Source organism: Mixophyes fleayi, chromosome 3 (genome assembly GCF_038048845.1).
Source record: "Mixophyes fleayi isolate aMixFle1 chromosome 3, aMixFle1.hap1, whole genome shotgun sequence".
Taxonomy (NCBI): domain Eukaryota; kingdom Metazoa; phylum Chordata; class Amphibia; order Anura; family Limnodynastidae; genus Mixophyes; species Mixophyes fleayi.
In genome coordinates, this window is record NC_134404.1 from 326,204,801 (window position 1) to 326,216,935 (window position 12,135).

General features: G+C 40.6%; 2 protein-coding genes across 2 annotated transcripts; one reads left to right on the forward strand and one right to left on the reverse strand.

The window, feature by feature from the left end:
- Positions 1 to 2,882: 2,882 nt before the first annotated feature.
- On the reverse strand, positions 2,883 to 6,148 carry TBCC (tubulin folding cofactor C). Its single transcript, XM_075204192.1, has one exon. It carries the CDS (start codon positions 6,071 to 6,073, stop codon positions 5,105 to 5,107), a length of 969 nt encoding a protein of 322 aa, XP_075060293.1. The 5' UTR covers positions 6,074 to 6,148; the 3' UTR covers positions 2,883 to 5,104.
- Positions 5,947 to 10,411, forward strand: LOC142144885 (uncharacterized). The gene is made up of 4 exons (XM_075204193.1): positions 5,947 to 6,345; positions 7,278 to 7,317; positions 8,776 to 8,992; positions 9,710 to 10,411. The coding sequence occupies exons 1-4, from the start codon at positions 6,245 to 6,247 to the stop codon at positions 10,018 to 10,020; spliced, it is 669 nt and encodes a 222-aa protein (XP_075060294.1). The 5' UTR covers positions 5,947 to 6,244; the 3' UTR covers positions 10,021 to 10,411.
- Positions 10,412 to 12,135: the final 1,724 nt, after the last annotated feature.

Sequence of the window (12,135 nt, forward strand, 5' to 3'; positions counted from 1 at the left end):
AACTTGGTTAAGCCGATGACCTGACATAGATTCTACGTGTGATTAGCTACAAGACGTATAAGTAACTTTTACAGCTGCCGTATTCATCTAATGTGTCAATACAAATATTTAACTTTACCAGAAATAATTATACCAAATTCCCCATCCACCACTGAGAGGTTAATGTAACAGAATACAAGAGAGAGAGGAAGAGAGGGAGATTATATATATATAATTAAGCCTACAACTGTCAGAAACAGTATACTTGGTAAGGATTTTAAAAAACGCCAAAAATAAATATATTACATAGACTCACACACACATTGAAATGGATATTGTGCATTGAAACAACTTATGTCAAAGGCTGCAGACTCTCAATTGGAATAAGGTGTTAATATACAACTTTACTCATGTGTAGTATTCATTAAAGTAGATATTCAAAGATTAGTTGCAATTTATATTCAATATATTATCTGCAATTTAAATAAGACCAACAGAACACATTGTGTGTAAACCTAGCTCAATGCAGTTACAAAAGGTACCTATTATGTTTCGACAGGTGCAGATATAATTATAATAAATGTGAGAAAATAATTTACTTTAATATCTGTAAATCCTTGTATACCAAGACAGGAAAGATAACATTTTAGGTCTGGTGATCTTCTATATCAGTGGGATGAAAACCTCAACACCTTGAGAATTAAGAATTACATTTTTCTAATGTAAGCTTAGGCTGGGTACTACACTACAGCCAATTATCGTACCAATTACATGATAAACGACCATTCAGCCCGATATCGCATTAGTGTGCACGCTGCAAACAATGTCCGATTATAGTTCCAAAGCACTTTGTAGCTTTTGGTTTGATTTTTAAACTGGATTAAAAATCTCGTTCAACGATGGACAGATGTCGTTCCAAATCTGCAGTGTGTATGCACTCACATCTGGCAGTGTCCATAGATCTTTACGGAGTGTGCAGTCGCAATCTTTTCAGCCAATGGTTATGAAAGATGAAGATCACAGATCTGAAGGTAAATCGTTTTAAATATGTTTAGTGTTTTTTCAGTTGTTGGTAACATCGTTAAAGATTTTGCATTGGGAGAAATTTTCTGTAGTGTGTTCCCAGCCTTAGATATAGTGCTGCTGCCACCTACTGTTCTATATTGTAGCAGATGCTGTACTATTAGGTAGAGTACTGCTGCCACCTACTGTTCTATATTGTAGCAGATGCTGTACTATTAGGTAGAGTACTGCTGCCACCTACTGTTCTATATTGTAGCAGATGCTGTACTGCTGCCACCTACTGTTTTATATTGTAGCAGATGCTGTACTATTAGGTAGAGTATTGCTGCCACCTACTGTTCTATATTGTAGCAGATGCTGTAGTATTAGGTAGAGTACTGCTGCCATCTACTGTTCTATATTGTAGCAGATGCTGTACTATTAGGTAGAGTACTGCTGCCGCCTACTGTTCTATATTGTAGCAGATGCTGTACTATTAAGTAGAGTACTGCTGCCACCTACTGTTCTATATTGTAGCAGATGCTGTACTATTAGGTAGAGTACTGCTGCCACCTACTGTTCTATATTGTAGCAGATGCAGTGGCGGATCCAGGGGGGGGCGATCGCCCCCCCACCCACCCTAGCAGACACTTGCTGCCGACGGCTGCACAGTATGTGCAGGTCCGTCCAGCCGTGACAGGCAGGGACAGTGTGCTGCCCGGCTGCTCTGACTGTGTTTAAAAACACAATCAGAGCAGCCGGGCAGCACACTGTCCCTGCCTGTCACGACTGGACGGACCTGCACATACTGTGCAGCCGTCGGCAGCCTAAACTGTTAGAAAGGGGCGGGGCCTAAATCCCCCCCCCCCTAAATCGTCCTGGGTACAGCATTTTTCTAGATCCGCCCCTGAGCAGATGCTGTACTATTAAGTAGAGTACTGCTGCCACCTACTTTTCTATATTGTAGCAGATGCTGTACTATTAGGTAGAGTACTGCTGCCACCTACTGTTTCAAAAGAAATAATTTGAAATCTTTCCAGTGGACTTTACAAATCAAGTACCTTCTATTTAAGGGTCTTACAACACATGGGTGCACATTTATCATTCCTTCTGAGTGGAAATATATAATGATTCTAATGATGAACCTAAGTTTAATGAAACAAAAACATTCACTTTCGACATAGACCCCTTAAAAACTTATGTGGTCCTTACTTCATTTTAATAATGTAAAATCAGCCTTTCATGTCCGACAAGAGAGTGAGGCAGTCATGTGAAACCCATTTTCAAAAACATTTACCCATTTCTGCCCTGACAGAACGCCAATATGGTCTGACCACCGACATGGCGTTTTGTCAACATATTCAATTTTATTTTTTTTCGTGAACATACATAAAACAAAATAATTCTCTCACCAATCACAGCCTTATCACCCTTAATACTTGGGTGCCCAAAAACTGTGTGATATAGCCAGTCAATTGGATACACATTAAGAAATGTGGCCCTATACGATGATTGTGAAATTACAGGAATCCGGGTGTCTAGTTGAACAGCCACCCTACACACAACATCCCTCGTTGAACCTGTTTTGCTTCCACACAATGCAACGGCATATTTTCAAGCAAACTTGGTACGATGTTTGGGCAGTTTAGCAACAAGCAAAGCAAAGCCAAGCTGACCAAACATCATGACACCACACCTTGGTTAAATAATGAAGTTTAAACAAGTAGCATCATGCAACAGTCTCTCCCCAACACTGGAGCCCTGAGATGCAGTTCCCGAGACACCAAGGAAGGAGCTGCTCCGATATATGCGGACATTTAACCAGAACCACAATTTTATGGCAGGGATACGATTTCACTCAAGGACAATCAATCACAACTTCTTCATGAATAAACTTGAACTTTGTAGTGTGAGATGAATTTATTAAGGACATAGAAACTTTTGTTTTTTTTGGATGTTAGAAAAGCAAATCTAACATTTTAAAACATGTTCATCCAATATAGGACATATTTACCATTGTTGCATAAGCGTCAAAACAGAGCTTACATTACTTAATAATTTAATAGTTAACAGTGTAAATTAAAAACTAACAAAAGCATATGAAATATTATGGTACAGTGATATTTTTAGAAAAACAAATATAGCATTTACACAGATTCGCTAAAATAGATTGATGCTGGGTCTACTACGCACTGCAAATTAAGGATGATGCCAGATGGGGGTTTATTACCAACACCACCCAGAATCCACCCCCCCCCCCTTCCTGACTTTAAAGAGAAAATGTATCACAGAAGAATAGGTCAGTGACATGTGTTGTTACAGGGAGCATTAAAGGATAACCCCACCCAAGAGGAGGATATAAGGAAATAGCTGATGAAGAGGATTGGACTGCTGCCAAGACTGGAAGGGTAATGCAACTCCTAAAACTCAGGGAAACAATTACTACAAGCACACACATATGATAGTGCGTTGATGGTGAAAAAAAATCCCTCATGTAGCATAGTCCTAAAGGAGACCCATTGTTAAACAAAAAGGGAAAGCTTAAATAACAAACTAATGTGTCATTTTTAGACATCTTGAATGCAAGAAGGCACATTGGGAGATTAAAATATATGGTATTTAGTCTGCCTCTATAACCAGCTGGAGATACAGATCTCACAAACTACTCCACACAACCAAAGTGAACGCTGCAACGTGAAAGGACCTGGGTGCATTTAGAACAGCTCATCATTAGCTACAATCACACAAGCAAAACAGATCAAGTGATAAGCTGGACACACATGTTAAAAATCCAGATGTTCAACTGCATTCTCTAAACTTCTGGATCTGTGCCCAAATTGTACAGAACAACCCATTTGGCTCAGGGGCCGAACAGGCAGATCACACGACCTGCTAGTAGTACAACTTTAAAATGTGTGGAAGATTTAGAGTTGGGAGGGGCGTGTTCATGCTCAACACTAAATGTGCCCACTATCTGTGCGCTGCATGCAAAAGCAGCCAATATTTTCCTTGTGTGCCAAAAACTAAAAATAAATGTATTTGCACCCCCTGCATTGCATCGTGGTTTGTTTTTTGATTTTTTTTTGCTCCCAACTCTAAATGAGGCCCAACTGTATCCTTCATAAGTGTTAACATTGTATATTTTATGGTAAAATGGAAAGTACTGCAACTATACTAAAGTCACCTTGAGAAACTTTCAAACAACTGCCTCTTCTTCAGGTCTAAAGTAGCAGAGAACAGAACTTCAACTGTCTGTCTTTAAACATGAAATGCAAACAGAAATAAGAGTGTAAGAGATGACAATACTCCACATTTCATTACTACATCTGGATTAATGAAGCAGTAACCATTGACGATATGAAATACAAATTGCAAAATGTTAGTAATCACTTAATTACCTGCTAAAATAATATCACTGTTGCTCCTGTTCAACATTTGCAATATTTCATTGCATAACAGAACACTGTTGGCCGTTTACATGTGTAGAGACAAATACATTTTTGAGTTGATCATTAATTACATCAGCTAGTACGAAATAACAATCTACTGCTGTTTCCACAGCATGTTAAATTAAACCTAGCACCCCTTAGCCCTACACACTGCATCTCTTGTTAGTGATGAATGAAGCCTTTCTATACCTATAAACACCTAGTCAAGAGTCACTTAACAGTTGAAAAACCCAACATTTTGCATTTTGGGCAGACAAAAAAGGCAATTGCTCACATTCACCAAAAACTTGTGGCAGCTGGTATATTTCTCACCCTTCACCTCATAAGTGTACTGTATAGTCTTTGTCTATGGGGAGAAGCTGAATGCAGGGAGCCAAGGTAGAAGATTGTGCAGTGATCTCTACATGGCAATATCCCAGTTTCTGTAATAACATATAGAACTACAAACAGGATATTAAGCATGTGGATTTCGAATGGGAAAGATAAGTGATTGTGATTTTTGGGTTTGTGATTTTCTTCTAAGCTACATGCAGCCAGCTCACAGGTACTTTATAACTAAGATGCAACATACACTTATGTGCCTGGACTTGTTTGACACATGTAATAAATAGGTTATTGTGGTGCAGCATTTATTGGTAATGGAGTACTGCAATGCCTATGGCTGTACACAGATCTCAGCTCCAGTCACTGATCCTCTCCTCTTCAGGGATCACACCCCAGTTTGGGGATCTGACCCCCATTGCCAGCCAGTTGAAGTCATCCACCAGGTCCCAGTTGTTCCTGGCTCTGTCCAGGCCGGCCAGCTCGTAGTCCTGCAGCATGCCGGGGTAGCTCCAGGTGTAAGGGGCGAACAGGAGGCCGCTGCAGTCCTCGATGATGGCCCTGCTGGTGACGTGCAGGTAGAAGCGGCTGTCCCGGGTGCTGTGTGTGCGCAGCTGCTGGCAGGAGACGGAGAACAGGCAGTCGGTGCAGTCATCCACGAAGACGGAGGAGGAAACCGGTCCACACAGCACCCTGCAGCCGCTCAGGCCTCTCATGTGCAGGGTGGCCGGGCTGCCGGGGAGGGTGACGGTGCAGTCCCGGAGCTGGCTGAGCTGCACGTCCTTCTGCCGGATCTCCTCCACCTCCAGGGTCAGCTGCCGGCCGGAGAGGCCGTGCAGACCGCCCTGGGCGATGGGTGGAGGCTCCTTGCTCCGCGGAGGAGGAGCCGGCGCGGCTTGAGGGGGAGGAGCCGGCGCCCCGGGGGCGTCCTTCGTACGGGACTTAAAGGCGAACTTCTTCTTGGGCTGCAGCTGCTGGCGGCGGAGCTCCAGGGCGGCCTGCAGGCGGCCGAGCTGCTCCTGGCTCTGGCGGACGTCGTAGGACGGCAGGAACATCATGCTGTCATTCAGCAGCTTCTGCAGACGCTGGAGCCGCCCGGACACCTCCTCCAGAGCCCCGGCCTCCAGCTGCTGCCCGCTCAGCGTCTCCTCGATGGCCGCCCTCTCCAGCCCGAAGCTGGCGTTGTAGTAGCCGCTCTTCTCCTCCAGCACCGCCTGGCTCTCCTTCTCCTGCCGCTTCTTCCCGGCTTCCAGCTGCCGCTCCTCTTCCCGGCGCTGCAGCCTCTCCGGCAGCCGCTGGCGCTCCGTGCCCGACACTTCCATAGCGGCGGCTGAGTAACGGCGCGGGACTGACAAGTCGCTGCTCAGTGACGTCACACGTTGTACAGCAGCCGGCTTGGTACTGTAGCTCTGCGTGACGTCACTAAGGAGGCGACAGCGTACGGAAGCTTGTGTGTTGTGGCTGTGAGGGCTTCACGTGTAACCGGGTAGAAGATGGAGAAGAGGAAGGAGGAGGAGGAAGAAGTGAGCTCCCTGAACAAGAAACAAAAGAAGCACTTGAAGGATTTTGGGGAGCAGCACCCCATTAATGACCAGTGAGTGTGGACTGAAACCATTTAAAGGTCCATTTAAATGACACTGATGGCAGATTTATTGGGCATGATAAAAGCAGACACACAGGGCACCATCTATGGGGGGAAGCTGAATGCAGGGAGCCAAGGTAGAAGATTGTGCAGTGATCTCTACATGGCAATATCCCAGTCTCTGTAATAACATATAGAACTACAAACAGGATATTAAGCATGTGGATTTCGAATGGGAAAGATAAGTGACTGATTTTTAGGTTTGTGGTTTTCTTCTAAGCTACATGCAGCCAGCTCACAGGTACTTTATGACTAAGATGCAATATACACTTATGTACCTAGACTTGTTTGACACTTGTAATAAATAGTGAGCAGTGAGTGTGGACTGAAACCACTTAAAGGTCCATTTAAATCACACTGATGGCAGATTTATTGGGCATGATAAAAGCAGACAGACAGAGCACAGCAAGCAGGGCACTATAAAGATGTACAGCCATGGGAAGTGGAACAAACAAGTAATAAATATATTCTAATGGCTATTTCCACTGACTACGTCCCCCAGAGAGTGGACCCCTGTAATATCACACACATTTCTTTCCACCACGTCTACAAGTTATTGTGTTGCGAGAGGTTTGTCAAGTCTCGGAGAGAGTGATGGAAGAGTTTTGGGAAGTGATAAAGGCATTCAGGGGAAGAAAATGTAAATAATGGAGTTTTAGTAACTGGTAAGCTTTCACAGCAGACTGACTATCACCACCATAGAAACAAGTTAAAGACATATAACAAGAATAATTTATACATTTATTTATTCATATTTACATTATATTGCACTGGAGCATAAACAATAGGGTTAAAGTCCCTTAAAAATGCACCAAATATTTTGTATGCATTTTGGAATGTTTTTAAATAATAGTAAATCAGTGTCTTATTTTTTCTAATTCTAGAATCTCTAAAACAGAGGAAAAAACTCCACTTGCTGACCTGGTAAGTGACTGGACCTTCCAATTGGATGTTAAATGATTTGCTGGAAATATTTATATAATTTTTCAGTTGCCACCTTGTGGAAATGAAACACACACTAGAGGGTAAATGTATCAAGCTGAGAGTTTTCCGGCGGGTTTGAAAAGTGGAGATGTTGCCTATAGCAACCAATCAGATTCTAGCTATCATTTTGTAGAATGTACTAAATAAATGATAGCTACAATCTGATTGGTTTTTCAAACCCACCGGAAAACTCTCAGCTTGATACATTTACCCCCAGATCTGTTTTAGTCGTTCTACTTTTATCCTGGAGAATAAAGCAGATCCATGGGCTTTCACTCTTCCCTCCCTCATTCACTACAACATTCTTAGACAAATCTGACCTGCGCAGCTTCTGACCCAACTGCATTCTGCAGGACTAGTACCCACACCTTAGTGTGCAGCAAAGTTGATGCTTTTTAAATGTTTTTCAGCAATAAGACAGCAGGTTAATTAGGTTATGATTTGGGGAAAATAGCAATATTTTGATAAGATTTTTATTAAAAAAAAATACCGGTAGTTCTCCTTTAATGTCCATGTCCCATCTCCCACAGTATTTTCATTATTATGTGAGCTATTGTGTTCTACGCATCTCACAATGGGTAAAGTGTGATTTACAGGTTGCTTAACATGCACAATTGAGATGTTACATTTTTAATTGAAACCATGCCAATGTCTAGATAAGAAATACCGGATTCTTCAATTATAATATTCCTCTGTTGGACAAAATGGTTATATCAAGAGTCAGGAAAAACACTTAGGGCTAGATTTACTAAGCTGCGGGTTTGAAAAAGTGGGGATGTTGCCTATAGCAACCAATCAGATTCTAGCTTTCATTTATTTAGTACCTTCTACAAAATGACAGCTAGAATCTGATTGGTTGCTATAGGGAACATCCCCACTTTTTCAAACCCGCAGCTTAGTAAATCTAGCCCTTAGAATCCAGCGATTGGGGTTGGGGCCTAGGATCTGGGAATTGGTTACTTTCTTTGTGATGTATTAGGTTTGCCCACGAACAATATTACTTTAGTTTAGATAAAAGCAGTGGACAATATAATACTCCATCTCAGTCTTATCCTATTACTTTGAAACATGGGAATCGCTTTACCAAATGCTTTGTTGGTACAGCTGAAGGAATCTTACCTGGAGATATATAAATATTCAGATCTCGTGTCTTCAGAGTCATCTCTCCCTATAGTTTACACCAGGTAATATCCAAGGTGTATCGTCATCATCTCCATCAGCTATTTATATACTGGAGGTGTTTGCTATCTGCATAGATGGAAGTGGAGAACTGGATGTTTTGAATTTCCAGCCCATTCAGTCTCCTAGTGCAACAGTAATAATAGAAGTGGAGGTTGTTCCAAAACAACAGTTTTAAGGATAATTTCAGCTAAAATTAATTTTGTTATATTTGTCCAGCCCGATACTTCAGATGACGAATCACGTTCCGAGAGCGAGGTGGAAAGTGAGCCAGAAAACTTTAATATATATCGCCAGCTGCTGGCAGCATTAACGCATGCTTCGGATGATGAAGAGGAAGACGATGACAAGGATGTAGTAGATGAGGTCAATGAAGGAACAGTTGAAGCAGCAAGTAAAGAAGAATTGTCAGGAGACAAAGACGCAGAGGAAAGTAGTAAGATATCGTTCTAGGTTTCATTACTGTACATTCACTTTGGGAAAGGGGATGGGTGGGGGTAATTATGAAAACTGATGCCCAGGCTACTATTACAGGTGGCAACCACACAAGTTCTGTACTTTTCTAGCACAGTTTAGAAAAGTAAATATCTGGGTATCTCACCAGTTTCCATTTATGTTCCACTTGGTGTTTGTCTGCTGTAGCATTTATGTGAACAATATCACTTCCACAAATCCATAGCTTATATGGTAGAAATTATTTATTTTTATTGAAATCCCGAGTGTAAATTATATATACAGCTCAACACTGAGTAGAAGCAAAATGTTACATCTTCTCAAGATAGATATTTAGGTGGGTTAGTTAGACAGGATGTTTGATTTGTGGTGTTCGTGATGTGTCAAAAATTCAAGAAAGAAACTTTATTAAAGAAAAATATATATACATACATCTCACACTAGAAAGTGATTGGCGAGCACCAACGTATAGTTTACTTTGTGTGATGTTCTAGAACAACTGCACTACTAGTGTAGTTCTTGTTAATTAAATAGGGTACCTCCGTTACTGCTCTCGTTAGTCTAACTCCACTGATGTAAACTAATATCTGATTTCTAGGAGTTACAGCACATTTTGCTATTTCCACTGTGGTAATTTATATTTCAGTTCGTAAGGCAACGTGTGTTAACCGGGCACTGGTTTTTGTTTTTTTTCTCCCAGAGCATGTTAGTGCCGGAGAGGAAGGTAAGGACGTTGAAGGGAAACCAGAGCCCAAACATCCAGCCCAAGAAGCAGAAAGCAAGCTCAAAGAGCTTAAAGAGCTGAGCGACTTTGACAAGGGCCAAATTTTTATGGCTAGACGACTGGGTCAGAGCATCGCCAAAACGGCAGGTCTTGTGGGGTGTTCCCGGCTGGCAGTGCTTAGCACCTACAGCACGAAATGTGAGAAGAAGGATAAAGCTAAAGCAAATGTGAAAGACAAAGCTAAGGTCTCAAACAAAAAAACAACAACAAAAAAGAAAGTTAAATAACAAATTATAGTCCAGAAAAAGTTCAATAGAATCCTTATTGTGCAGTGTTGATATTAGATTTCTAGATAATACATTCTTCTTTTATTTCTTTTTGTTGTGATAATCTTAATGTTTGTAAATATCTTGTAAAAAAAAATGAAACAAATAAAAATCAATAAAAATATATATATATGTATGTATGTATGTGGATTTCAGCACGTGTATACTATATACATATATGATTAGTTATTCTGCTGTCACCAGATATGGAGCGGACCACAAACCCCAAATGACAACACCCTATATTGAAAAGGCATATCTAAAATTCAAATGCTACGTTCATCAAAAGTGCATGACAGAAAACCTAAAGAGTCACAAATAAAAGAGCACATCAGATACATATTGTTCATTATCTCCGGCATTCAGGTTGTATGAATACTGCATCTGACACGGATCACCGATCACTGAACGGACAAGTGTGCAGACAAACATTATTTATACGTGAAAACCCATGCAATTTGTGAGGATAAGCAGAGTTCGCAGCGTACCTTTATCTGGTGTCTATCAATAATTCTCTGATGTCATGAAGTGAGATAAGGTGAATATCCACAAATAGGGAACATTAAGATGGTCCTGCATACAGACATGCTCTTGTGCAGAAAAGTGTGAACAGAGGTCATTCTAAAACGGGCATGTCAGGGTTATGTAAACTCACTTAACCAACAGTTCCAGACACTAGACTAAGAGCGAAGTGCATAGTCTATCAGATATAACAGCTACTAATAGCTACAGCTATTACCACAAACAATACAATTTCATATTCCTCATAAATGACATCAGATCATAATCATTCCAAATTCTGTGAACTTTATTTAAAAAAAATTAACAATCTGCTCTACCATACGAACCTTCTCTTAAGTTTCTTAATTTTTCGTTTGATGGCAATAATAAATTTGAACAAAAAAAAAAAAATACATAAAAAATATTTTTTATCTTCAGCACATCTAATATACATTTATTATATGTAAACAAAAGATGATGCTGCAGAGTATTGTAAACATGAAAAGCAGCACCTTCAGCATAATTAACCCATTAATTAATTTACTAATATCCATATTATACATAATTTAATACAAATATGTTTTAAGTAAACTGGATTATTAGTTTTTATTTTTTATTTATAGGGTGCCACTAGGTATCCGTAGCGCCGTACAGGGACAGACAGAAACACGATACAGGGTGTGACAGCACGGTACAGTTAACAAAAAGCAAACTATATAAATACAAAAATTATAACAATATCCAGAGATGGTATATTTAAGTGTATTGATTTATTTCTTGAGATTAAACCCAACCTTACAAAAAAAGTTTAAATTTGACTATGCATATACTATCTATAAATAAACTCTAAAATTGTAAGAACCATTTAATGTCAAATTACTGATTTAAACCATATTCTATAAAAAAAAAAATCATTGGTCTGTTTGTTTGTCTGTCTGGTAATGAATTCGGACACCCCTGCACTGATTGGTATGAAACTAATGTGAGGTGGTCCAGTTGAATCCTGACCAGGTTTTAGGGGGGTTAGGGGACCCCCGTTGGTGAATGCTGGGCAGAACTTTGACCTTGGGAGCCTGTTCTCTGGGTCTTTCACTGGATGGATTTGGATGATATTTAATAGAAATACAAAAACGACACTGGGCAGTGTCAGGATTCACTAGGATGAGTGGGATCCTTCTGTTCTGCCTGGGATTGGTGGTACTGCACCCAGAGGTGCGGAATTCAACAAAGTGGAAGGTTTTACCAGAGGTTCCCGCAAGGGAATTTGGGCTTGGCAGCTTTTACCCTGCAGGTCGCAGCCCTCTAGGGGAGTACCCACTGAGCAGTGATAGTTAACCAAGTACAGAGGGGAATGTAGGCACTAAATAGCCATAAATGAGTAGGAGTACTGAGTGATGCTCAGTGATAGTCCACAGAGAGTATTGTATTTTCCAAGATATGATTTTCATATCCTTTGTTGATAAATTTCTGTTTCATAATTTGAGCTTGATAATTAATTTTCCAGTTTCGTACAATTCCGTCTGATTCTTTGAAATTGGCTTTTAGGGCCAAACTGGATGATGATTGCTCGTAGGA

Coding starts and splice junctions, on each gene's coding strand:
- TBCC (XM_075204192.1), bottom strand. CDS start 6,073: ATGGAAGTGTCGGGCACGGAGCGCCAGCGGCTGCCGGAGAGGCTGCAG.
- LOC142144885 (XM_075204193.1), top strand. CDS start 6,245: ATGGAGAAGAGGAAGGAGGAGGAGGAAGAAGTGAGCTCCCTGAACAAG. Junction 6,346..7,277: donor CAGCACCCCATTAATGACCA/GTGAGTGTGGAC, acceptor TTCTAATTCTAG/AATCTCTAAAACAGAGGAAA. Junction 8,993..9,709: donor CAAAGACGCAGAGGAAAGTA/GTAAGATATCGT, acceptor TTTTTCTCCCAG/AGCATGTTAGTGCCGGAGAG.